Source organism: Botrytis cinerea, chromosome 8 (genome assembly GCF_000143535.2).
Source record: "Botrytis cinerea B05.10 chromosome 8, complete sequence".
Lineage (NCBI taxonomy): Eukaryota > Fungi > Ascomycota > Leotiomycetes > Helotiales > Sclerotiniaceae > Botrytis > Botrytis cinerea.
In genome coordinates this window covers 1123143-1149929 of record NC_037317.1, presented here as the reverse complement: position 1 = coordinate 1149929, position 26787 = coordinate 1123143, and the positions used below count along the sequence as shown (strand labels likewise).

General features: G+C 44.0%; 4 protein-coding genes across 8 annotated transcripts; 1 reads left to right on the top strand and 3 right to left on the bottom strand.

Annotated features, from left to right (window-relative positions):
- Positions 1 to 4988: 4988 nt before the first annotated feature.
- Positions 4989 to 9075, bottom strand: BCIN_08g03000 (hypothetical protein). Its single transcript, XM_024694549.1, has one exon. The coding sequence runs from the start codon at positions 8896 to 8898 to the stop codon at positions 5329 to 5331; it is 3570 nt and encodes a 1189-aa protein (XP_024550339.1). The 5' UTR covers positions 8899 to 9075; the 3' UTR covers positions 4989 to 5328.
- A 109-nt stretch (positions 9076 to 9184) lies between these two features.
- Bcser2 lies at positions 9185 to 12452 on the bottom strand. Of its 5 annotated transcripts, none has more exons than XM_024694547.1 (3): positions 11616 to 12452; positions 10923 to 11565; positions 9185 to 10671 (listed from the first exon to the last, which is right to left on the bottom strand). In XM_024694547.1, exons 2-3 carry the CDS (start codon positions 11292 to 11294, stop codon positions 9478 to 9480), a joined length of 1566 nt encoding a protein of 521 aa, XP_024550338.1. In that variant the 5' UTR covers positions 11295 to 11565; positions 11616 to 12452; the 3' UTR covers positions 9185 to 9477. The 5 variants fall into 5 exon arrangements, with proteins under 5 accessions (XP_024550338.1, XP_024550335.1, XP_024550337.1 ...); XM_024694546.1 differs by having other exon boundaries at positions 10923 to 11734; positions 11897 to 12452; XM_024694545.1 differs by having other exon boundaries at positions 11897 to 12452.
- A 1002-nt stretch (positions 12453 to 13454) lies between these two features.
- Positions 13455 to 22420, top strand: Bcbph1. The gene is made up of 5 exons (XM_024694544.1): positions 13455 to 16501; positions 16554 to 16957; positions 17008 to 17488; positions 17540 to 21900; positions 21967 to 22420. Exons 1-5 carry the CDS (start codon positions 13861 to 13863, stop codon positions 21997 to 21999), a joined length of 7920 nt encoding a protein of 2639 aa, XP_024550334.1. The 5' UTR covers positions 13455 to 13860; the 3' UTR covers positions 22000 to 22420.
- Positions 22421 to 23389: 969 nt separating this feature from the next.
- On the bottom strand, positions 23390 to 25389 carry Bcpme1. The gene is made up of 3 exons (XM_024694543.1): positions 24294 to 25389; positions 23743 to 24160; positions 23390 to 23694 (listed from the first exon to the last, which is right to left on the bottom strand). Exons 1-3 carry the CDS (start codon positions 24769 to 24771, stop codon positions 23550 to 23552), a joined length of 1041 nt encoding a protein of 346 aa, XP_024550333.1. The 5' UTR covers positions 24772 to 25389; the 3' UTR covers positions 23390 to 23549.
- Between the last annotated feature and the right edge of the window lie 1398 nt (positions 25390 to 26787).

The following is a 26787-nucleotide window of genomic DNA, read 5'->3' as shown; positions in this document are numbered from 1 at the left end:
TTATATGAAACTTTGCTCGTATGTATGTTTGTTGCCCTCACAATATTTTTGCAAAGTCTCCATTGCCTCTTGGTGACATTTTGTTCTGCTGGAAGACTTAATCCGATATTTTCAACTTATTTAATTCCCCCTATAACCTCCATATTAAATTAAGACCACTCTTTGTCCGCATGTAGGGTGATTTCCATCACTCAATTCAGGCAGATCGTGGTAAAGGGAAAGCCAGCGAAATTTCGCAGTTGAAAAATTAGGATTTAGGCCATAGTTTTGACCCAATATTGTGGCCCTCACCAACATCGATTCTCAAACGGTAGTGGAGAACCCTTATCGATCCTTCTTCTTAAGCTCCCAAAAATGTGCGATAATCTGTGGTAATACTTTCACTGTAATCATGAAGTTGTCTATAAATCTTTTAAGAGCTTAACCGGCTCCAAGTCAGTATCATTCTTCATTGCTTTTGCCTATGTCCATGCACTTTGTACTTCCATCTTCTTTGTATGCCGGAACCACCTGTAAAATGTAATCATAATATCCAGATTCTCGATTTTTATCTTATTAGTCTGCGAGATATCTTCGTGGGGCACAAGTACTACCACTCCTCCCATTGCCTGAATTTGTTCTTATTATTTTAGCCCTTGCTTCTTATTCGCTCTCTGTACCATCGCACACTTTGATTTTTCGCTGCTTTCGGAGACTTGAGGATTTTTGTTGTTGGGCTCAGTTGGATCTGGTGTCTTGAATATTGTATGAGCCGTGTTTGATCGAAATGTTGGGATGCAGCTCACTTCGAGCTTCTATTGAGATGATTAGCAGTGCAAAGAGTAGAGCATATTGAGATCTCACTTTGATTCTTATTTGCTCCAGATTGTGCGGTATTGAGCATGGCTTTTGCCGGTTGTCAGTTGTCGTGTCGAGTGCGGTTTCGCAAGAATATCCAGTAGGCGCTGCAAATGCCACATGATTGACGTGATTTTTCGATAATTCTAGCTATGTATATAGACTCTGGGATCTTACTTGCGTTTTATATTGGGAGTTTGTATTAATCTTCGCAGCACATCATGGTATGTTTGACATGCGCTGAATTGCGAAGTAGTTTACCAGGTCAAGAAAACTCCCGAACATGGCGCAACTTACTCGTCTCAACTCCTCCAATTACATTAGGAGACTTCAACCTATTGTAAAACGAGTGGATCAAAAAGAACAGCCCGTTCTTTGAAGGAATGATCAACATTGCGTAACCTGCATCAAATTCTTGGTATGGCTGGTGAGAAAATATTGACAGTTCATTGATGAACTCCTATTTTCAGAGCCAGATTATGATCGGATTAAGCAACTTTAGCCATTTAATGATTAGCAAGATATGTGTTGAAAGTTCTTTTAATTGAATATATAAAGTTTGAATGTGTCAACTGTTAAAGTGATATTGGTGGTTTACCCCTCGAATTCTCGCTACCCCGTATCACGGGATCAAAAAACAATGAATGACAGAACAAGGACAAAAGCTGTTTTTGAAGATTTTGACGTTGGGTGTATAAATTTTCATTATTTTTATGATTAATTTATCTGAAAGGCATGAAAGAATACTATGAGAGTCTTATGCTCTCCGATATCAAATGGTCTTCATCAACTTTGACATGGTTTGAGGCTTTGTAAAAGATTATTTCAATCCTAGAGCGCACAATTCTTCTGAAAAAAAAATGTGCCAAGCTGAATAAAGGCCAGATCAAGACCAAAGGAACTTGAAATAGACAGAATCTAGCTTCAATTTCTCATTGCCCCCACTGTCATATATTTCTGTAGGTTTTCACATGTCCTATGTATAGATAGCTTGAGTTTGTGTGATCATTAATTTTAATGTTGATAAGCTTGAACCTTTCTTTCGCCTGAAATTAGTAAAGCTTTCAATATCATGACTTTCCCATATATTGATAACAGTGTGAGCTAGCTCTCCAACTACTCTCTCATATTGTAAACCCCAATATTCTCCCCAGCCTCCTCCATCCAATAACATTATCTTTTAAAATATATGATCCACCCTAGCATAAAAGGAAGTGGAGGAGCATGAAAAATGCAACAAAAATTGGTGCCCATCTTCTATGGCATACGCTGGGTTGTCTACGTGGTTAATCTCTCTGGCCGCAGTTGTAACTTAAGAGCAAAGCATTCAGTATGACGGGCTGAAGTCTTCATTACTACTATAGTCAGAGAGTCTAACCACACAGCCAACCCGGCGTATGCGATAGAGGATGGGTGAAGGAGCTGCTTTTAGCTGGGACTATACGTTTCACTCTGCATGTGATCTCTGAATTATGAGAATTATTAATTTGATATTTTCTTTGCTCCTTGAAGGGCCCACCTGTGCGGGCAATATAAACACTTCGAAGAAACTTATGGTATGATACACTGCAGGTATCTTGTGAATTACTTTTCACTTCTTCTTTATCCCCTGGAATTTTTCAAATTTAAGGCGTTAATTCGGAAAGATAAACAGTCGCTAATAGATTACTCCATGCTTCTTTATGATTACCCATCCCAATGAATTACTCGAATAATACATCCTAAGCTTTCTCTTTCTTCACCAATCACACACTGAGCCCTCGAGCTTTCAGTTTCTTTGTCAACCAAGAAGAACACTGCCCAAGCTAGTTCAGGCATAAAATCTAAGAGATAAACATTTTTTACAAAGAGGCATTTTCCAAAAAGGAAGAGCTTCGAAGAGTAAGGACAAGAGGTACCAACTAGGAGATTGAAATTCTGTCAGGGTACATAATCTCGGGTATTCAAAGTAAGAACCAAAAAGTGTATAGTGTCATTTACTAATTCTACATCGAGGACCAACTATTTAGGATTTTTGATATGCATGGAAGAAGTGGGATAGGACTTCAAACACATAAAGTTACGGCAAAATTTAGTGAACAAGTTCTGATCTCATTTGAAGAATAGTAAGTATTCAGCTCTTTTTCTACTTTGATTTAGAAGGGTTCATCCAAATGCATTCATAGTTACCCATTGAACCTGTTCTTTACTTCATATCCTAGAACGATTTCTCCCGTCTGTTAACGAAAAGTTCAAACGCAACTACACATGGAGGTCTTAATCCTATGATTTGACCAGTATACTTACCCACTCTGTGGGTATCAATGAACATCAGCCAAAGAAGTAGACCAGAAGTGACTCCACTCTTCCCGCCTGGAAACCTCTCTATGAACCTCCTCTATCCAGGCCCATCACATGTTGCGATCCAGAAGTACCAGTTCTCTCAAACTCCCTACATAACTCATTTATTTTTACCAATGATAATCCTAAATTCTCCACAGTTAAAAGGGCTAACCAACTACGCTCTCTTACAAAAAGAAATCCAAAAATTCAAAAATAGTAAAACGACAATCAAGAATATACTTGCTAACTGAGGGCAACGCGCATGGTGCATTGCTGACTCTGTGTTACATACAAGCTTGTCGAAAGATACATCTGTATGGACCATGGTTGATTTGCGGAACAGTTTGTTGAAGACATGGTGTAGAAAAACTCAACACCTTAGTCAACCACTGGGAATTGATATGGACTTTATTTGCACTCCGCTTTTCTTTTCTTCTCTCCTCTCTTATTTAATGACAACGCTAATCATGTACTATCAAAAGACTTAGATTACATCATTGATCTTCGAGGTTTATTGATGATTTGATTTGATATAATCCGTAACCAACATGCCATTCTTAGTCATGCCAACATCATAGTCTCTAAGTACAAACGCAATAACAAACGTAAGCTCCATCCTCACTCTTCAACTTTATCCATCACTAACCATTCATATGCCAACAGAGCCCATCCCGCACTACCTTCGAGACACCTTGAGTCAAAGAGTAGAGAATCCCGCAAGCCTCAAACCGAATTTAAACAAAAAGTACGATAATTTACTGGCGAGCGTTGCTCCGAACCTCAGTTTCTTCAAGATTCCCAAAAATAACACATAGAAGCATACGAGGACATACATTTGGAGAGAAAATACAGGGAGCAGCTAGCCGGGAGAAAAGAAATAAGCATCCCACCGTAATGAGCAGAGTTACAAACTATTTCAAGGGAAAATCTATACTTAACTTTCCAAACAAAGACGTCCATCTCACCAAAGTTCGAAGTTCAAACTTCCAAGTAATCCAACCACAACAAACCTCCACACTATCTCGTCCTTCCAAACCCATCAAGAGCCGCGAAAAAAACACACAAATCTCACAAGGCAAAACTTCCCATCCACCAAAGGAAAGCCCCCTTCCCCCCATCCCCCCATACTATTCCGCGCTTAGATTCCAACCCCCCCCCCCCCCAAAAAAAAACACAAGCACAAGACCAAACCATACTAAACCATACTAAACCAAACCAAACCAAACCCACGCCAAGAAATCTAGTCTTCAAATTCCCACTACCCATTCAAACAACCACAATACAACCTACAATCGACATCTCATACATAGACACCCGAACAGGTTTCGTGAGTACGGAGGAAAACCACAGTAGTAGCTCACTTTATTCTACTTTCTACTTTCGACTTCCTAAACCAGTTAAGTTTCACGCCACTCTACTCTCGAGTTCCTACCCCCCACCCATCACTATCCTTACAAACAACAATCAGTGCGAAACAACACCATAGCATACTCGTAGACTAGACTAAATAGCGCCATCTCCCATCTCAGACACTCTTCCACTTCCGTAAGGGGAAAATCCCCCTTCTCTCCTCGAATATCATGAAATCGCCACTAGATCATTCCGTCACCGTATTCCGCCCATCGTCTAGCATCTACGATACCGTCACCATTTCCCTACCCCCCAACCACCTCTCCTCTCTCTTAAAAACCATCAACAACCATCAACAACCCCCAAATACTCCCAAGACAAACATTCACATCTTTACATCTTTCCTCCAAAGCCCAAACCCAATCTAATCAATCATATCTCACATCTCACATCCCAATAAACAAACATTCCAATGAATTCTAATATTTTCCATACCTCAACTACCATTCATACTGGCACTACACTACACTACTCTACCAGCTGTCTACTTACACTAAACTCTAATTTTCTAAAAAAGAAAAGAAAAGCAAAAGTAATGTCATCGACCCTAATCCATACTATATCAGCCCTCTCACAAGCGCTTTATTGTTCTATTCTCCAATCCCCAGTAACCGAGTCACCAAGTATAATACATGATATACCCGCTAAAAATATATACATAATCCTAATCCTAATCCTGGTCTCAAGCACCCAAATCCATAAGTCATGACTTCGTTACCCTCTCATCTATTCCCAATACTCATACACCAATCCCCACGCCTAAAGAAACACCGCACCATCATCCATTCCACCATCACTCCTCCCACCCCCATCACCCCCCATACTCCCCCCCGCGATCGTCCCTACACTAGCAATTCTCTTTCGTCTACTACTCAAAAACATATCCACCATCTGTTTACTACCCACCTGTTGTTGATCCAACCCCAACCCCAACCCATTCGAATCCCCCACCCCACTTCCCTCAACCCCATAAACATCATCCGTGCCGCCTCCACCGACCCTTTCATTTTCCCTGCCCCCAGCCCTCACTCTCGATCTCCCCGTTCCATACAAACCTCCACTCGTATTCGCATTCGGCTTCGCGTTCGCACTCCCAAACTGTCTCTCCACCGCGGCCCCAATACCCGTACCCGGACTACTCTGCGGCGTAAAATTATACACCGGTCTCCCACTCCTCTTGACCAATTTCGCCGGACTAGTGGTAAAGCTACGGCTTTGACTTCCACTCGTATCGAAACTCTTCACGCTTCTAATACTCTTGCCGCTTTTCATCGTGGCTTCCGATACGTTTCGTTTGTGGAGTACATTACGCGTACTCGGGGATTGTTTTTCTACACCATGATTAGGTGTTGTTGGTGCGCTTCTTAGGGTTGTAGATGAGAGACGTTTGCGCAAGACGTTGCGAGCGCTGGTATTTGGATTCTGGGTTTGAGTGACGGGATTTGGGGTTGGTGCGTGTTGAGAGTTCGAGGTACTTTTCAGACTCGTTTTGCTTTGTGCTGGTCTTAATATCGATCTAAGAGGAAGTGGTGGTGCAGAAGGAATATTAAACGGCTTAGAGTTATCAATGAAATCATCTTCAGGCAAAGATGTCGTCGAGCGATTTTTCAAAATCGGCTTCAGAAGAACTTGGGCATTAAGATTCTGTTGAATGAGACCAAGCGGCTGTTTACCAGCAGGAAGTTTCTTCTGAGCGATATCCGTATCATCATCAGCCATCTGAGCCTTTTCTCTTCTGTGCACAATGTGAAAGGAGTTTGACATCGTAGGCGTGGGTGATAGTGATTGTTCGATGTTGCTGACGCTTACGCGATCGTTTTCAGATGGTCTTTCCAACTTTGCCACTTCAGACGACATCCATGTTTGCCACTCAATAGAACCACCGGAATTGTCACCTCGCTGTCTTGGATGAGTTGGACGATAGGTTGTGCTGTTGATAATGACAGCGCCACCATTGGGAGTTGAGCCATCGACGGGCAATGACGGCATACGGACATTTGGGAGCGGTACCGATGTATCACTACTCATAGCCTCCGAAAGATTACGGCCAATACTTCGAGAGTAAACACTCTCACTATAAACGTCATCATTTACCGGTGCCATACTCACTTCGTTGTAGGCAGCAGAATTGTCGCTTTCCGCCAAAGCGCGACGATACGGACTTGTATTTCCGACTCTGTCAATTGCAAATGTCGTGCCTCCGAAAAATGCAGACCTTGCCTCGCGGATAACTTTTGGTTTGGGAACTATAGGATCGTCCCGCTGTGCGACTTGCTGCGGAGTGAGACCTGAAGGGTCTTGCACAGGGTCATATGCGGCATCAATATCGGATAAGTGGCGTCTGTGTGCAGACTTTGAATTACGCTGGTGAGCACGTTGATGAAATGAGTTGTCTTCATGAAATGAGCTACCGTGGTGAAAGGAGTTGCCATGACTAGATCCTGGGAGTGAGGAAAACACATCGTCTTGGCTTTGAAGTTGTGGATTATGTAATGGTAAACCTGCAGATTTGAATTGATACTCAGAGTCGATTGCCTGACCAGGTAGTTCCTCGCCGCTCGTGACGGGTATTGGGCCAGCGTTGTTCGAACAGTATACGTTAGGAAGTTGATTTTGGCTCTGATTTCCTGGGTCACAGTCAGGAGGTACCTGTCTAATCCATGGCTTGGGCCGTGAAAGAGTATTGGTAAAGGAGCTACTTTGTCTAGGTACTTTCTCAAGTCCGAGAGTTTCAGTGCTGGCTTTCTTTGACTTTGCGAGTATTGCTTCTGGGCTATTCTCGTCGAGACGCTTCATCAAAGCAGAGCAAAGTCTGGCGCTATCTACACCTCCTGGTCGAATTGATTGGATATAGCCAGGACGATGAAATGCAGGATAAGCTGGATGTTGATTCTTTACATTTGGGCGATGAAATGCTGCTTTAGAGATATGCGTGCCTGATTCATTGATTATAGAAAGTCTTTGGTCTCTGCTAGGCGGAGGACGCAATCCTTGACTGGTAACAGTATTGTTAGCTGTACTATTGGTCCAGCTTGTTACTCTGGACTTTTCATCACTATGATCACTTCGTAAGCTACGAATACTACCACTTTGTGATCTGAGTCTCTGGCTTGAAGCAATAGCACGTAATGATGGGACTCTAGCTGCCACATGAGCAAATGCGGCCTCATCGGGTATAGGAATATCATCGAACGACTCATGATCTGACGCTAATTGTCCAGCGTATTCTCGAACGTGAGTTTCAATGGCATCCACCTGTTGATTAGGGATAGCGACGGGTTCGTCTTTGCTGCGGCCAAAAACTTTTCGGAGTTTGCTCTTTAATCCTTGGGATACCTTGCGAGCTTTGGCTCTTAGGCCACCCTCTCTCATAGATTCGGCCGAATCATATGTCGCTGCAGACTTTCCGCTGCTGCTTCGAACCGACTTTCGAAAAGGCTTCTCTTGCCGTTGTGCCTTCGATCTGAAGAGAAAAGATGGCTGCTCCCGAAGTCTTTGTTGATTGGCTTGAACAAAAAATCTATCTCTGGCCATTTGGACGGCATCGTCATTTCTTTCGCAAGACGATGTAGATTTGAAATAGTCCCGCCCCCCTCGGAGGAAGCTCATTGATTTTGGAGCCCGTAATGGAGCATTATTCTCTAGCGTCCGCGGAGTGGATGAACAATTGGTGCGATCAGGGCTGCCATTGCTGTAGAAGATGTTGGTTGGCGCTGACAAGGGGCTGAACATAGACCTCGACTTTCTGATTCGCCGATATGAAGATGGCGTCGAGGCCACATCGTTCTCTTGCGTATAGTATTCATCGAAATCTAAGTTGGTAACGTAATTATGAGCAGAGTAGTCTCGAACGACTGATTTGTTAAGTGAAGCTTTGCCAATTGAAGAAGAACGACTGGGTGGACGATACACTGCTGGGACTGGAGTATTTGTGGTCATCACAACAGGTCCCAAAGTAGCAGTACTTAGTTTCTGGTTCAGTGCTGGCGGGTCCGTCCTTTTCCCCGCTGATTGGCGCCTCTTTACCGCATTTGGGCCTGCAAATCGAACACTCTGCTGACGCTTGAGCCCTGGGTTATCAAGACTTGTAGAACTATTTTGTTGACTCGGCCGCCATTGACTTTCTTGACTTGTAGTGTTGCTTCGTGAAAGACCGTTCCTGTTTCCATAACTAGTGCCATTCCTCTCTTGGGCCCTATTGAAAGCATGCATTGCTGCAGCATGAGCATGCATACGAGACTCTTCAGGGTCGACAAAATCGTGTTTTGGATAGGTTGATAATGTTGATTTGCTTCGAACAGGTCGACTAGAACTATTTCGACGGAGCATGTCCTTTATGGAATGCTTACAAAAGGAGGTAATTTTGAATGAATCGAAATTAAATGCGTGATACAGCTATTACATGCATGCATGTATTAACCAAAAGTTGATTGAACCAAAAAAATTGTGAATGCCGACTTTCAACAGAAGACAAGACACGATATGTGAAAAGGAGAGATTGAGGCCATACGAGGGAAGGTAACAAGAGTTCTTTCCGTCAACGCTGGTTGAGGAAAGAGGCATGGACGCAACGGCCATTAGTAACTACATCAAGCCATTCTCAATAAACAAATTTTGGAAGTCACTACTCAAAAGTCACGAAATAATACATTATCATGAAAGGTATGCTATTAGAAATAACGAGTTGATACAATTTAATACAAATACTGGTCTAATTAGTCTTACGACGAGACCCCCTTAATGTGTTCCTATCCGCAAACGCAATGAAAATTCCAGTAATCAAAAGATGCATATAGAAACATCCATCCAGCTCCGACCCATGACCATCGTAACAAACTCATAAAGAAATGGTGAAGGACAATGTCCATCGAGATCTATGCCAAAATATGTGGCGAGATTTATCTAACTCTAAGAGCTGAATTCCTCAAAAAATTCGTTGATTTCCTCATCAACCATCTTTTGGATCTTCTTGGAAAGCTTCTCGGTCTTAGAAACCATGGACTCAGTGCCCTTGACAACCTTGCCAGAGAGAACGTTGAAGTCATTCTCGATGGCCTTCTCCAAGAGTTCAACAGTTGTTGGAACATCCTTGGATGCCTTGGCAACGTATCCACCAGCCTTAATGATGGAGCTGTAGTTGGAAGATCCACCACCGTTCCATGCAAGAACGTTCTTAGTGTTAGATGGAACTTCAGAAAGAGCACCCTCAGTAGCAATGGCGATGATGTTCTCCTTCAACTTCTTAGGGGTGATCTCAGCAACAGCATAAGCAGAGTCGCTAGATGGTTGGAGGGAAAGGTAGTAGGCCAAGAGACCAGCGACGTGGGGAGAGGCCATGGAAGTACCAGAGATGGTGTTGACGGCGTACTTGCTACCAATCCAGGTTGAGAGAATGTTCAAACCAGGAGCAAAGAGATCGTTGCAAGGACCATAGTTAGAGAAGTAGGCACGGGCATCATCGATAGTGGAAGCACCGACAGTAATGGCGTTCTCAGCAGCAGCTGGAGAATAGCTGCAAGAATCGGCATTGTCATTACCGGCAGCGACGGCGAAGTGGATACCAGCATCAACGGCACCGTTAACGGCACGGTCAAGAGCTGGAGATTTGCCACCACCGAGAGACATGTTGGCAACAGAACCCTTGAAGCCCTTCTTTCCCTCCTTAACCTTTTCAGTGTGGGCGTTGGCAGCCCATTCAACACCCTTTACAACATCTGCCATGGTACCGGAACCGTTTGATCTAAGAACCTTGACGGCGTAGACGTTGGCCTTCTTAGCAACACCATATTTCTTACCAGCAACGGTACCGGAGCAGTGAGTTCCGTGTCCATTTCCATCCTCATCGGCATCGCCAGATGGAATGGTCTTGCCCCAGTGTGCACGACCTTCGAAATCAACGTGTTCAGTGTTGGTTCCGGTGTCGATAACATAAGCATCGACTCCCTCACCCGCATCGGCGGCATACAAGTATTTGTTGTATGTGCCGAAGGTCAAGGAATCTCTGTGGGAGATACGAGCCAAACCCCAAGGAGCGCTCTTCTCAACCTCGCCCGAAGGGTCTTCTAATGTGTTTACAACGGAATCCTTCTCAACGTATTCGACCTGCGAGAGTAATGATTAGCACAATTGTTACGTAAAAATAATGTACCATGAAGTGAGGATAATGAGCCATCACGTGCGGGTTTATCGCTGTACGTGAATGAGCCGGCAACAATGGACTTGTGTGGGCTTTGTTGGAAGTATCGGGATCAAGGGAACCATCAAGATAAGGATGTTTTGAACCCAATTGGAAACGAAATTCCAGGTAGAAAGCACGCAATTGGTGCTGCAATGATAAGAAGGATTGTACTTACATCGGGATGTTTGCGGACCTCTTCGATGACCGAGTCATCAAAGTGACCGGAGTAACCCAAGAAGTCACTGCCAATGTTATATGTGTGTTTGAGACCCTCGAAGATATCGGTGGTAATTGGGAATTGCCCTCTCTTTCGGAGCTCGGTTCGTTGAGCTTCGCCAGTGGAGTGGATGTCTTGAACCCAGCTGTGATGCTCACTGGCAGATGCCGCGGTGACGTGCTTCTTGAATACAACAATGTAGGAGGCTGGGACCTCTACGGAGTTTGCTGATGAAAGAAGAGGAGCAGCGCCTTCGTGAATGGTTTCGGTGCTGAATGGTGCCGCAGAGACCAATAGCGGCAAAAGCGATACGCTGAAGATTCCACGCATGATGAATAGATGTGATGTATGAGAGAAAACAAAGAGTTTATATGAAGCTTGCTTGGATTACTAGGGGTGGTATAAGAGTGGTTGATGAAGAACAGTGATAATGCTGTCTTCGAGAGAAAGAGTATTGATGAGAAGAGAAGAAGATGATGAATGATGGATGATGATGGAGGATATGAGAGGTGTTGAAGTACTACACGAACTGCGAAGCTCGGGGAACCGACAAAGATGCACTAGGCAACTACGGGGGCGATGCTCGTTTGGATCTAGGCCACTTTGGGGGTTAGCGTCTGAGTTTATCAGTGACGAATGGATCACGCAGACCGAACTGACGAAGCGATAAGGGAGGGAATTTGGGGAGGCTTGTCGGCGCAGAAGGGAGAGTAGGGGTGTGGTATGGGTGTGGTATGGATGTGGGTACGGGTAAGAAAGCTATCGTCGCTCTAGTAATCCATTAGGGTGTGAGGGTGTGAGACAATCCGATCATGTAAACAAAACAATGCAAGAGGATGGGTATAATAACGGATAATGGATGATGGACTGCTCTGTACAGATTATGGATTGTGGATTCTGGATTCTGGATCCTGGTTTCGCTGTTGTCTTACCTTCCGATGTAGGTACTGTTTCTCTCTCCCCTTTCCTTCTCCCCCGTACTTTGGGCCTTTTAGACCGAAAGTTTACCAGGGAGACACGGATCTGCAGTATCGTGATCTGTCGGCATCGGTATCGTGATCTATTTATCTATCGTGTTATCTCTGGCTGCAATGGCCAAACAATGTCGTGAAACTCAAAATGCCGTGTTGTTAGATGGGAAATGTGAGCATGGCGGCGCCTCACTATCAAAGGGGTGCGGGTATGCAAGAGATGCATCGCTTTTAGTCTCAACCATAGCATGAAGATCTCTGGACGTGAATCATGTGATTGTACCGCGGTAATGATGATGATTGTGCAGGATGCTGTGAAGGATGGACGATGGACGATGTGCGAGTAAGTCATCCAGTCCTATCCCTTGAATCATCAGATAGGGAAGTTGCGATGATCCTGGTTTCATTCCCACCTTGGAACTGTTCCATGATCCAGCTTTGGGAGCTTCCACGCCCATGTATGTTGCTCTTGCCTATGATGTTAGAGTTTAAGGCGACCAACAGCTTGCGCTCCATCAGGGTCTGAACGAGCCAGTCTCGAGCCAGTCTCGAGCCAGTCAGCTAGCAGCATCTAACCAGGTACGTATTTATTTATAAGCCGGCTGGGTCTCCACATATCATTCAGGTACGAGAAGAGTAGCGAAACTCGGGGTCAATCAATGAAATTCTACCAATACCTACGATCGATTCTCGAGCTATTCTCGAGCTATTCTCGAGCTATTCTAAACAACAAGGCGGTCGAGGCGGTGTCGTACCCTACTTGTCAATCCCATTCGGTGTGGCTCTCTCGGTGATATGAAGAGGCGATGTGAAGATGTGAAGACGCGAAGATATGAAGATAACGATTGATAGAACAGTCTCAAACCGTGCTGGAAGGCCATGCACCACCCATTCGGTATTATTCGGTGTGGCTTTCATCATGATGTGATTGATCGTTAATGGATGGCAGGAGAAGCAGTGTCGCTGTAAAGTAAATCCACACGATCAAATCGAAACGGTCAACCTCACACGAGACCACTCAAACGTGTGCATTTCGAGTCATCGCATACCGGTTCCTCTTAGCTTCCTAGCCTCCTGTCTATTAATTCCAACCTTTCCTGTGTCTCGTCTTCTGAATTCGCCCCTAGTGAGACAATCCTCCGCATGATTTCTATCACTATTTCTATCGATAAATCTAAATTCAATATTGAGTCAGAAGCGCTGAGCATGTGTCAGCGCTCTTTCCGGCTTCAGGCTGATTGTAGAGCCCGCACGTGACCCTTGGTTTTGGATTGATGAGATTGCTCATAGCTCAAAGGCTCCGAAAGGGGGTTTGTTCTGGTAATGGCTGCCGGAATGCTTGACCAGGAATTGTTCCACGCCCATGGATTTCGATGCAAACAGATACAGATACAGATACAGATACTTTGAAATCCCAAAAGAATCAAGAAAAGAATCGTTCACAGTTGATTTTTGTAGATTTCCTCCTCACCTCAATCATGGCTTGCACACATTCTCAATATTTAGGCATTAGTTTTAAGGCTACAACTTTTAAGCTGGCTGGCCTTGCCATTGACGATGATGTTCATAAGGCTGACACTATGAATGGAGTGAATAGCAACAACGTTGGACCTACCTACAATGAACTTATGCTAATTTGACAATTGAGATTATTTTCGCTGCATCTCGCGTTTCTTCGCATTTCTACAAAGTATCAAGATTGGGTTGATACTGTTAACCCAGTTTCGTGCATCCCCACCTCGCGTACCTGTATCAAACAAAGCCCAACCTCGATGCAAGTCAACCTTGATCGCAACTCATTAGATTCCAATATTTCAAAAGGACGCAGGATCGATCGAAATCCTTAGAAACCGAGATAAGCCAATAACTAATGCGGGGCAAGTAGAAACATTGATCCCCCAAGCTGGACATAGGCGGGGTGGAAGATGTCGACACGAGGCCGAAGACATCGCTCGTCGACTGCGGCATCAAATCCCCCAGAAGCAACAAAAGCTACCGCAGAGCTACAAGTCCTCCTAGATGGTCTATCTACGGCCCTCCAAAAGCGTCTTGAGAATGCATATCCCGACCTGCCATCCATTGTTGAACAAGTTCAGAGTATCCGGGTGTTTCTAATAGCATCTTCGCAAACATCGCGATCAAAAGACGACTTTAGACATCTCCATGGGTACCAAATCCTATTAAGCACCCTTCGAGCGTTCTCGGGATTCTATAATCCTTTCAAGAGGGATCAGCAAGATAAGATTCGACTCTTCGATCTTCTCGAAAACATATTGGGGGTGTTGGCACAAACATTTCGTGATCATCATGGGAATAGGAGATACTTCAAGCGTCGGGTTGAAGGAGGAGGATGGGCTGCTTTAGAGCAAATAATAGCTAGTATTGGTATCGGTGGTAGTGAGTCTGATATATGGACCGAAGCACAGCTTTTTGGGCGGCTTCTTGCATTCGCTTTGGACGACAAGAGATTTGAGACTTTATGTCAAATTGCTGCTGAACACCATCCTTCAAGAACCGAGTCGAATGATCCCGTACTATCTGAGGATTTCAAATACACAGTAATCGCACCCCAAGATTTGGAACGCGAGTCTGAAAACATCAAGAGCGATGAAGAAGTTCTCGAGTTGGTGGAGACTCGTTTACAAGCCATCCTGCGCGAGAGTTCGTTGCTACATCATGCAGATATTGTTCCAGTTATCATAGACTTCTGGAAGACCATACCTCGAGTTTCCAGCGTTCCGGTAAATCCAGCTGCATTGGTTGTCATTCTAACATTGTCCAAAATTTCTTCAATTTCAAATCACAGTTTGCTGGCTTTGCATTCGACGGGAGTACTATCTACTCTGCTTCCGCTTGCTTTCGATTCTGATTCTTCCCTTGCTACTACCGAGAGACAGACCGTCGAAAACTTGTGCGGTTCTTTGATGTCACTCGGTATAAGCTCCTTGAATGATGCCCAATATCTAGTCTCTAGCCAGTCTCCTATTGCCAGCGAATTCTTGCTTCGTACGATGAAGAAATCTCACACCCCTGCGTATATTCAATTTGACCTTTCTTTAAATGGCTTTGCTTCAATAGAACTTCCCACGCTAGCAAGATCTTTTCCACCACCATCAACGGTGGGAGGTTATACCTTCACAGCCTGGATTTTCGTGGATAAATTTGATCCAAATGCTCATACAACCATCTTCGGGGCCTATGATGAGACTCAAACCTGTTTCCTACTGGCGTATCTTGAGCAGGATACTCACAATTTCATTTTACAAACATCTATTTCCTCGTCGCGACCTAGTGTCAGGTTCAAGTCGACAACGTTTCAAGAACGCCGTTGGTATCATATTGCAATAGTTCATCGACGTCCTAGAACGATGACTTCGAGTAAAGCAATTCTTTATGTCGATGGGGAATTTGCGGAGCAAGTCAAATGCCAATATCCGGCTCCTCCGCCACCGATAAATGCTAGCACAGAAAGTTTCGCGTCCTTCACCTCAACTAGTGCGAAAGCACATCCAGTTCAAGCCTTCCTTGGAACTCCACAAGATCTTTCTACTCGCCTCGGACGTGGCGTTGTCTTTTCTCGTTGGTCTTTGGCTTCAGCACATCTCATTGAGGATGTAATTAGCGACGATTTAGTGGCTGTCTACTATCGCTTAGGACCGCGATATAATGGAAATTTTCAAGATTGCATGGGATCTTTCCAAACGTATGAGGCATCCGCAGCTTTGGGAATGCGTCAGGAGCTCATGCACCCCGGGAAGGAAGACAATTCGGACATCCTCAAAGCTATACGAGGAAAGGCTAGTATATTAGTACCGGAGTCTCGCATCCTACTAAGCATTCTGCCTACTGCTATTCTTGGAGAGGAAGACCGACTAAAAGGACCAGAATCTCAACTGTCAAGGGGGCTGAATCGAACAGCTTCAAATAACTTATTCCAGTTGACACACAACAGTGGTACCTCCGTGGCTATCAATGGATCCACGCCTGCCATCAATGATGCCTTGACTAGAGCCCATGGCACTGCGATTTTGACAGGTGAACCAGTAGTCATTGTTCCCCAAGCTCTGGACGATGCAATGTGGAGGCTTGGAGGGTTTACTGCAATTGGGCTGAAGTTGGTCGAAGCCGCCAATACAAAAGAGAGTATCGTTCGGGCTGTAGAAAATCTATTTGAGAGTATCAACGCAAGTTGGCGAAACAGCGAAGCTATGGAGCGAGAAAACGGCTACGCAATATTGGGCGCCCTTCTTCGTGGCAAGATGGGTGCCGGAACTGTTATTGCGACAAGGACAGGCAACTCCGATACCTCGAATATGAGCGAAGATGATCGCGATAAACTTGGTTTTCAATTGCTGAGCTTGGTACTGGAGTTTGTTGGCTACAGCCATGAGACACCTGAGGAATCATTTATAATCAACCCTCTTGCATATCGGATCTTACTCGTCGACTTTGATATGTGGCGGAAGACAGCTTCACTCACTCAAAGGCTATACTATAAACAATTTATCACATTTGGCGTCAACAGCAAGTATCATGAATTCAATTCTCGTCGTTTATTTCGAATGCGTAAGTCTACTAGACACACCTAAGATTGATTACCTTAGCTAATTGTCCGCAGGAATTGTAAAAAGATTCCTAGATGCTCTAAAGGCCGAATTGTTCCCCGTAGATGTGTTTCCTTCTTTCATGGAAGCACTCACCAGTTTAGTCAAATGTAATATGACAGCGGAAGTCTTTCGTTCTCTTGCTCTTTTCATCACTTATGCATATCACAAGCCTACGGGTTCTGCTTCGAGAACCCCCAAGAATCCTGGGTCAACGCTTCCAACACGATCTGGCACGATATCAAGAGGCCCAAGAAGACCAACTATTAGCACTGTTTTCGATGCAAATGAGATAGCTTCGCAGATAATGACTAAGAGGCAGCTTGGAAATTCTGTGCTTGGAATGTATACTGAGCTTTTGTGTGAGGAAGGCACCACTTCAAACATTCGCAAATTTGCTAGGACTGTGACGAACAAGGTATTTATTCCAAGCTTTTACTCATTGAGATTTTCTCCTAACATTGTTAGTGGCTCTTACATCTCTTAACGGAGGATGACCCACAGGTTGTGGTTCTTGGTTCGAAAATATTAGCCCGTCTCTTGGTCGTCCATGGCTCTAACTATGCTTTAAAATTCTCGACTAAAACCGGAGGTTTTACTATCATGCGTCACAGATTGAAGAGGTGGTGGGATATCCCAACATTATGGCCCATTTGTTTTGGCATTTTGTTTGGACATGACGTCGCGAATATTGATTTCGATCAGCCATTTGAGTTATACAATCTTCTGGACACATTTGGCACAGGCAAAATTGTGTATCCCAATGTGCTGCCCGTAATTATGGCGATGATGCAACATGGTTTGAAGGATGTTCTGCGGAACCAAGATGACCCTGACTCGCCACTTCATGACAAGGGCAATGGGAGAGATCAGGATTCGCCAACAGATACGCTTAAACCACCAACTCGGCATAGATCAATGTCTCTTACGAAAGAACTTGAGTCTCGACGTAAGTTTATCGCTGACGTTCTTATGAAGCCTTGTACTAACTATGGAATAGAATCTCAGCAGCCTAAAAGAGAACGATTGGCAGAGCAGGTTGTTATTCTACACACAATCATCCGATTTCTCGCAGACTTACATAGCAAATCTCAAGACTTTAGGGATTTCGCCTTATCTTCAGACTATGTCAGGTATCTGCTTGCGGTTTTATTCCCAGTAGTTGTTAGTTCAGATGCTGTTAGTCCGGAGACGGAACTGAACTCTCGTGACTCTGCATTGACTTTCGAAGGCGACGATGTCATCATAAGACCGGTGTCTCGCGTATCAGCCATGCCTACACCTATTGTCCGTACTTCAACAGTAGAGACTCTCCTTCCACCTAGTCCTACAACTCTCAAAGCGAAACCTCTTCGCCGAGGATCTTCATTTGTATTGTTAACATCTCGCCCCTCGGAGTACAGCCCGTCTTCTGCTAGACTTAGTTTGATAATGTCGCCCAAGAAAAGAATTGCCGCACAAAAAGTTAGTAACGCAATAGTTGAAGGCATGCTAGAATTAGTTGTCAACGTCTTCATTGACCAAGTCATGGCCCGTAAAGAGTTTCCCGGATTTGGATTGTTTCTCAAAGTTCCCCCTGGTTTCCAAGAACATCAGGCGTACTTTGAATCATACTTGCTGCGTAACATGATATCTCAGCTCGGAACTACTGTTCAGTTGGACCAAAAGTCATTGTGGGAGCCTAGAGTCATCCAGAACATGGCTCGTTTTGTTCTCCATATTGGTGAAGCTGTATTCGAAGGCTGGTTTCTTGGCGGTGCTGAAACACTATTGGACTTTGCAGGAACAATACTAGAATACTTAGAGCGACCTGAAGTGTCCAAGATCAAAAGTGTCCGCCTATGTAGCCAAGCCATTGCTTCGATCAAAAGCGTTTTCCTTAGGGTCGCTCTACTTCGTCTATCTGAGCTTGATGTGCCAGAAGCTTCCGAGTCAGAAGCATTAGCATTCATGGATAAGCTGCTCTATTGGCAAACCGTAGTCCTGTCTGCCGATGTAACTGAAGATAACTTCTTGAAACTCATCTGTTACCAGCTTTATGTCAAATTAGTGGATAGTAAAGAAAGTATACGTCTGGCAGCTGCAAACCTTTGGCGAATATTGCTTGTTCAGAAGCCCGAAGAAACATCTAATATGCTACGTCATGCTATGCCTGGCCAATACAAATATTTAGATTCGGGATTTAAGAAGCTTACCGAGCTGGACAATGAGACCTTTGCGGAATGGGTTGATAGCTACAGAGCTGAGCTCGATGCTCTGTTTTTTGGTGCAATGTCTCGTGCTTGGGAAGACTTTGTTAACGCAGAAAATGAGAGGAACGAAGATACTCTTAAAATCCGCGTTACCAAGCGACGCGAAAAGCTCAGGCAGTGGCATGCAGATGATCTTAATGACGAAGATATATTGTTTCGTCATGATCTCGCATCAAACCTATGGATGAAAAACATTTATGCATCCGAACATCTTAAGCACCAAAGAGCACAACAAGATCAACAAGATAATTTCAGCTTCCTTGTTTCTACTTTTTCGAAGATGGACCGAGAACTTCATAGACCCTGTGCAGTATTTGATCGGGGGGTTCCCTTGAAGTGGAAACTGGACAGGACCGAGGGTCGCAATCGCATGCGCCTTCGTATGCTACCAGATCGCGCTGCTCCAAATTATGATTACAAACCCAAAAGACGTCCCACTGAGACAAACACAAACGACGTGTTACAGGTTAACACTAAAGTTGGAGGCCTCGCCCCGTCTCAGCACATCGATTCGACACCGAGGTCTGCAGTGACACCGCCTAGGGGCTTTGATGGCCAGACTGGATCTGAGAGGAATACTGAGAATCCATCAGAGGAAACTGAAAATGAAAATCCGGATAATGTTGTTCAAGAAGAGGAGTTCGAGCTTGTTGATGATCCGAATGAGCCTGGCGATGGCGATGATGGCTTTGAAGACAAAAATAGAAAGGTTATGCGTAGTCTTCAAAGAGGAGATTCAGTGCAACACGTTTTCAACATCTCTAGAATCATTGGACTCGAAGCAGTTGAGGGCCTGTTGATTCTAGGCAAGGATTCCCTGTATCTGATTGATAACGTCTTCCAACGATCTGACGGAGAGATTGTGAATGTTACGATGGCTCCCAAGGAGGAACGAGATCCTTATCTACAGATGATTGCTGGTCACAAGGCAAGCGAGAAAACTACTCAACCTCTCAGAACTGAGCAAGAATCAAGAAGCTGGAAGTGGAGCGATGTCATTAGTATTTCTAAACGTCGTTTCTTATTTCGAGATGTTGCTGTGGAAGTCTTTTTCACAGACGGTCGCAGTTATTTACTTACAGCTATCTCAGCCAGCCTTAGAGATGATCTATTTTCAAAACTTTCCTCAAAAGCTCCACATACTAATGGTAGCTCTGGTTTGCCAAATCCAGAAGATGGCTGGCGTCTTGAGGCTCTCAAGGTATCGGATGATACACCTACTACTTTTGGTTCCAAATTTGGTAACATCTTCAACTCTTCTGCTTGGAATCCAGCAATGCGACGATGGGCAAAAGGAGAAATATCAAATTTTCACTATTTGATGCTCGTTAATACAATGGCTGGTCGTACTTTTAACGATCTCACACAATACCCTGTCTTCCCTTGGGTTCTGGCCGATTACACTAGTGAAGAGCTAGATCTGAACAATCCTGCTTCATTCCGGGACCTATCAAAACCGATGGGAGCGCAGCACAATTCCCGTCAAGCGGACTTTATTGAAAGATATAAAACATTTGCAGAAATGGATAACACTACCCCCGCCTTTCATTATGGTACTCATTACTCATCGGCCATGATTGTTACATCGTATTTGATCAGACTTCAACCCTTTGTTCAATCCTACTTGCTACTTCAAGGAGGTAATTTTGATCATCCTGATAGATTGTTCTACTCAATCGCGAAAGCTTGGGATTCTGCATCCAGAAACAACATGTCTGATGTAAGAGAGCTCATACCAGAATTCTTTTACCTTCCAGAATTTCTCACGAATAACAACGGATACAATTTTGGCTTGCGGCAGGGGAACGGTGGTGGTATAGATACTGTTGACCTTCCACCGTGGGCTAAGGGCGATCCTAAGATATTCATTGCTAAACATCGCGAGGCTTTAGAAAGCCCATTTGTGAGTAAGAATCTACACCAATGGATCGATCTTATCTTTGGTTGCAAGCAACGCGGAGAAGCCGCTATAGAAAGTGTGAACGTATTCCACCACCTTTCATATCACGGTGCAAAGAATCTTGATACTATCGAAGATCCAGTCGAAAGACTAGCAACGATTGGAATCATTCATAATTTTGGTCAAACACCTCATCAAGTATTTTCTAAACCTCATCAATCTCGAGAAGATATGCGTCAAAAGACAAAGAGACTGGATACTTCAGCAGAATCTCTGACACGACTACCATTTCCATTGATAGAAAGTCACGAACGTGTCGCGTCACTCACTTACTCCGCTAAGTTAGATCGACTTCTCTGTGCCACAGCATTCCGTCTAAATCTTCCTCCAAGCTATGATAAATACCTAGAGTGGGGCTTCGCTGACAATAGCGTCCGGTTTTACTTCAATGATTCCAAAAAGCTCGCTGGACTTTTTGAAAATCTTCATCAAGGCCAATTATCTACCGTCATTTTTGCGTCTTCGCAAACACTCATCACAGCCGGCGAAGATTGTGTCATTTCCGCTCATACGATCATAACATCCTCGTCAAAAACTGTTGATCTCCAACCTCGCTCTTCTCTCTTCGGACACAAAACACCCGTAACTACTCTCGCAGTCAGCAAATCCTTCAGTACAATGCTCAGCGCATCGTCCGATGGTGTTGTCCTTCTCTGGGATCTTAATCGTTTAGAATTCGTTCGCAAACTTACTCATGGTCGTGCTGTCGAGTGCGCACGTATTAATGACGTAACTGGTGACATTATGTTATGTCGCGGTCAAAAGGTTGCACTCTATACCTTGAACGGCGAAGCACTACTCGAGCAAAATGTCTGTACAGATCTAGGACATGATGATTACGTACATAGTTGTGCATTTTACGAAGGTACTGGGAATGAATGGTTGGAGAGTACATTATTATTCACGGGGCATAAAAGAGGAATAGTATGTATATGGCGTAAAATCGTGGGTAAACAAAGTGGGAAATGGGAATTAGAATTAGTGAAGAGATTAGATCATGTGGATGAAGTAAGGAGAGATGCGAGTGTCAATAGGTCGACAGGGCCGCATGGGAGGAGAACAACAATCAACGGAAATGTGGAGGCGGGTATTACTTGCGTGGTGCCCATGGAGAAAGGAGTTTATACTGGGGATGAAGAGGGAAGAGTGGTGAGTTTTGAATTTTCTTCTTTCTCTTGATGTTATGGGGGTGGAAGCTAATCATGATATCCATAGTATGAATGGACGTTAGTCCAACGTGAACGATAGACTAGCAAGGATGAGACAAAGCAAGATACACAGTCAAGCATAGAATTGATAGTCCATACATAGAGCAGAGGTGAGGTACTATGGTGATCAAATCTTCACTGCCTAGAATAAAAGAACAAAAGACGTCATGAGGATTGCGAGGCGTAGGGCGTTTGTTTTCCTTTCTTGCTCCTGGATCTGTGTATTTGCAAAAATGTATTCACAATCAGTACAAAGCTCTTGTTTTTAGTAGATCCAGGTTCAACTCCTAGATTGGGCAGAGATGGATGGAGCATTTAGCATTTGTTCGCATTGCTTTATGAGGCGACTGTAGTAGGAGCTGCGAGGAGGGAGGAACATGTATGTATGTAGCGTGTGCTTTCTTGCATGGTAAAAAGATAGATAGATATCCAAAATTATGAATTCGAGTATCAAAGTTGCAAGTTCTTTATCAATTGTTCTTTTTATTTGATGCTCGTTTCGTTACCAAATCGAGCCTGTGAATATACAACTTTCCCATTGGCGGCGCGGCTCAACTCCGGCTCGTGTTTATATTACCCCACCACTTACCGTTACCCCGCCCAAATCCTCATAAAAAAGTGGCAATACTGATTAAATCATATTCTCGCTCAGATATCAGCAAAAGATATGTCTCTCTCTATCTATCTATTTCCAAAAAGATAAAATGATAGAAAGATGAAGGAAAAAATGCAAAAGAGAAATTCCGAATCCGGGAATCGAACCCGGGGCTACTCGGCTCCAGAACATATCATGTAATGATTGATGGTCATGAAAGCGAGTTATGTTAACCCCTACACTAATTCGGATTGAATCGTTGTTGTGATTTGTTGAGAGAGAGGACGGGGTTTGAAAATATAAAGGGTTTGTATAATGTGGGGTGGGTGTTTTCGGCGCTGGGGTTGTTTGTATCTTATTTATCATTGTGTTTGGGTTGATTGATTGATTGATTGATTTCGAGGGCTTGCTTAGATTTAATGCGTTGGAGGGAGAGGAGCGATGTGTTGTTGCTATGGTTGGTACCTAATGTACTATTGGATATCTGGATTGTTTTTGTTGTATATCGTGATTGGTATATATCGATAGGTATTTGATCTTGAGGGTTTGCTGTATATATGCATACCGGATGATAATGAGGGGATGATATGAAGTTGGAATATTTTCTTGGGGTTCCAAGATGGGATGCTAGAGTCTGGAGTATAAAATGAGTTTGAGGATTAATAAGTATAATAAGTAGGTCATGTACAAAACCGCCTAGGTAGTAGAGGATTTGGCGCAGTCGAATGAATCGTGGTCGAGAGCCGCTGAGAGTCTACTAATTAAAGATCCACGAGATGAGAAGGATTTGAAGAAGAATATGAGCACCACTATGATAGCAAAAAACACAGAACCATTAAAATAAACGTGAATCATTAATCATCAATTCATTATCTAATATTTTCAGACCCCAACTTTATATCTTTAGAATGAATCCCTAATTCATTCATCACGGCCCTTGCATGCTCAATGGTTTGGATCTCGTTTTTTTGAACGAAAAGCCCATAGTTATCTCTTTACAAATAACTGCTATCAACCCACCATTCGTTCAAATAAGCACTTCCCAAAACGGTGGTGATAGGAATGGCTTTGCTGATGCCGGAACTGAAGGTTGCTCTTTGTACGCCGGAAGAATTGGAACCGGGTCCAGTGTTGCCATATCTACTGAAAGTTAGTATTTTCCTATGTGAAGTAAGACGGACAACCTACTCTTCAAAAACAACATGATCAGTATTAGCGGTAGAGCTACTCCAAACACTCCACCCAGCAGCCTTGATGTTATTTCCCAAGTAAGAGTTTTGGAAAACGACTCTGGCATAGTTTCTCCATGGACGTCCCAAGTAATTGTTGCCGGTGGCGACGCTGGAATTGATGTTTTGGATGTTCGAGTTGTTAATCACATACCAAGATGGATTGCTGTCATCGGCACGTCCAGATGCAGTGATGGATCCGGCGGCAATGGTGCGGATATCGTTGTTTTCGAACCAGGCTTGGGCGGTTTGGCCGAAGATGAAATCGATGGCACCGACGACGAGACATTTAGCATAAAGTTGAGTTCCGGTGTTGGCGAGGATAGTATCTTGGTATCCGATGAACTGGGTGGCATAATATCCTTGGTTTGTGGTGTCTATGAATAGCGCAGATTAGCAATTGTCTTTAATGAAAACCTTGGGACTTCGAAGCTGAAAGATGATAGAAGATAAAGTTTCTAGCAGAGCAGGCTAGAATAAGTGAAGAATGTATTGAGCCATTGAACTTACGGGCAGAGATAGCAAGGTTTTGACCGTTGGAAGAGATATGTCCAAATGTGTTCTGGATAATGAGATTGTAGACCTTGGTGTTCTTGTTCCATTGACGTAAAGTAGCTGTCAAGTCATCGGAGGTAGTATCTTTGAGTGCAAGGTTGTAAGTCAAAGTGACTTGGTTACCAGCATAGGTGCTTGCATCTGTGGTGTATCCTTGGATTGTGAGGTTGGAATTGAGAGCTGGAACGTAGACTTGTTCGGTATAGGTTCCAGGGTAGATGAAGAGATATTGAGGTGTAGTGGTAGTGGTGGAGAGGGCATTCACTCCCTTTTGAAAGGTGGTGTACGATCCCGCTGTTTTGCCGGTTGCATCGACAATAACAGCACCTGATGGTGCAGAGGTCCTGGAGACCGCTCGTGCCTCTAGAGGAGCGGCAGAGACTGCTCCTAGAAGAGTGGCCGCAAAGGAAAGGATTGGGATTAAGGAATACATGATAGTTGATGTATGCAGAGGAAGCGGTTGTTATTGAGAACGATTTTTCCGGAGAAACCCTTGGTGTTATATACTTGGATACTTTAAGCTATGTCATCTATGATTGGTGCAAGAACATTGATGAAGGTGTCACATGCACCGCCAAAGGTAGTGAGTATTTTTCCGTGATGGATCAATGACTTGGCCAGATAGATGAAAAGATGGATGAAAGCGTACACGAGCAATTGAGGGCTTCCTCTGAACTGCGGCATGGGTGTGGCCAGACTTGAAGCCAAGACCTTGTCTTTCCGAGCTTGCCAGACTTTCAATTTAGAAATGAGTGACTCCAGCACGGTTGTTACAACGGGCAGGCGGTGTTCGGGGCTGCAAATCTCATCAGACATGAAGTGCTGCGTAAAAGGTATCGGTGCCGATTCCCTATCTTTGGGACAAGACCCTGATAGATCTCCTGCAATGCAGATTACATGATAACCCGCTAGCAATTTTGCAAGGTACCACGCCGCGGAAGCTAAGAACGTCCATATGTATGTCACGCTAAAACGTATTCATCTTTGCCTGCATTAAAAGCACGCTTCTCGTATTCTTCATCTGATGTTGTTTCCAATGGACATATGGGTCAAAGGCATGTTTTGGAGAGATGGCTTCATCGTGTAAAGTATTACACCATTTTTGTCTCACCGCCTAAGCTTGCAAGAGTTGGCTTGGTTTATACGGCCATGTTTACTAGTTCGATGGAAGAACAACGCTTGTAAACCAAAAAGCAAACTTTATTATTGTATCTTTGTAACAACAAAGATCTAGATGCTGCCTGCAGGCGAAGTGGTTGAAGAAAAGAGGCTAGCAGTTTTGCCGGCACCGAGCCTCATAAAACGCGAAGTCTTACCGCTTCCTAAAGATCTAAGGTTATCATCAACAATATCACGCTTTCCTTTAAAGTTCACGCACAGCCTTCGTCCCACAACAACGCCGGCGAAATGCTGCTGATGCAGAAAGATACTCATTTGGTATAGACACATCGGAATGCACCCAAGACAGGAAAACGATAAATCTGGAAATTCAATGGGGTTTTCGCTATATTGGACAGTGGCCGTTTAAAAACCCACTTAGGTTACATGGGTTCAGCCCGAGTTGTTCATACCCATAAGGCATGCGAACGTACATTGAACATGCATCTGCTATCGCATCCATCATGCACATCCGACATGTGTTAATCAGGCACGGGAGCCGATTCGTCCCAGTGGATGGCAAGATCTCGTCTGGCTTCAGAGGCTCCTCATTTTAGCAACGTTCGATCCCACATTTTTGTGAAAACCCTTCATTCCCCACGTGTTTAGATATCAGTTCAGAGCCACCCTCGACTTCCAATCATTACCTAGGCCACATTTTAACAACTCACCATACTGTCGATGAGGGATTGCCTCCGTGGAATGAGACATCGTCGTCTATTATCTAAAGCTATGACAGACACTCTGACCTGATACTTTTGACACGACTATATCTTGTTCATCGTGAGCAGCCCCTAATCCGCATGTCCATGGGTGCAAGAGTCTGCCATAATCTTCATGCCCTCCACTAGGCTAGCAACATCGGTGAACATCCAGGTGTTGAAGTGGCACAAGAGAGAGAGAAAAATCCCTCGGAATTTGCTCAACAGCTTCTTGGTATCCTTCATCTTCTTTAATTCTTCGCTTATCCATTCTGTAGTGTGATAAGCAGCCAATAAATACCGCCAGTGCCTTCCTCTTTCAGACTTCAGCTCCGTTTCTCACATCTCTGTCTAAGTGGACTTTTTAATCAATTTTCAGTATCAAAAAACTGGTGCATACCTCTGCCATCCTCCACAAAATCTCAAAAACCGACATCTTGTTTTCCTCTTGTTGCAATATTAGCATGGCCACGATATTCTCGATTTCTTGGCGCCAATACATTTTCCAAAGATGAATTAGAATTTCCCAAGCACCAACGTTGCATCCAGAACCACCCTATCGTTGAAAGAAGTCTGGGCAGTCAAACCCA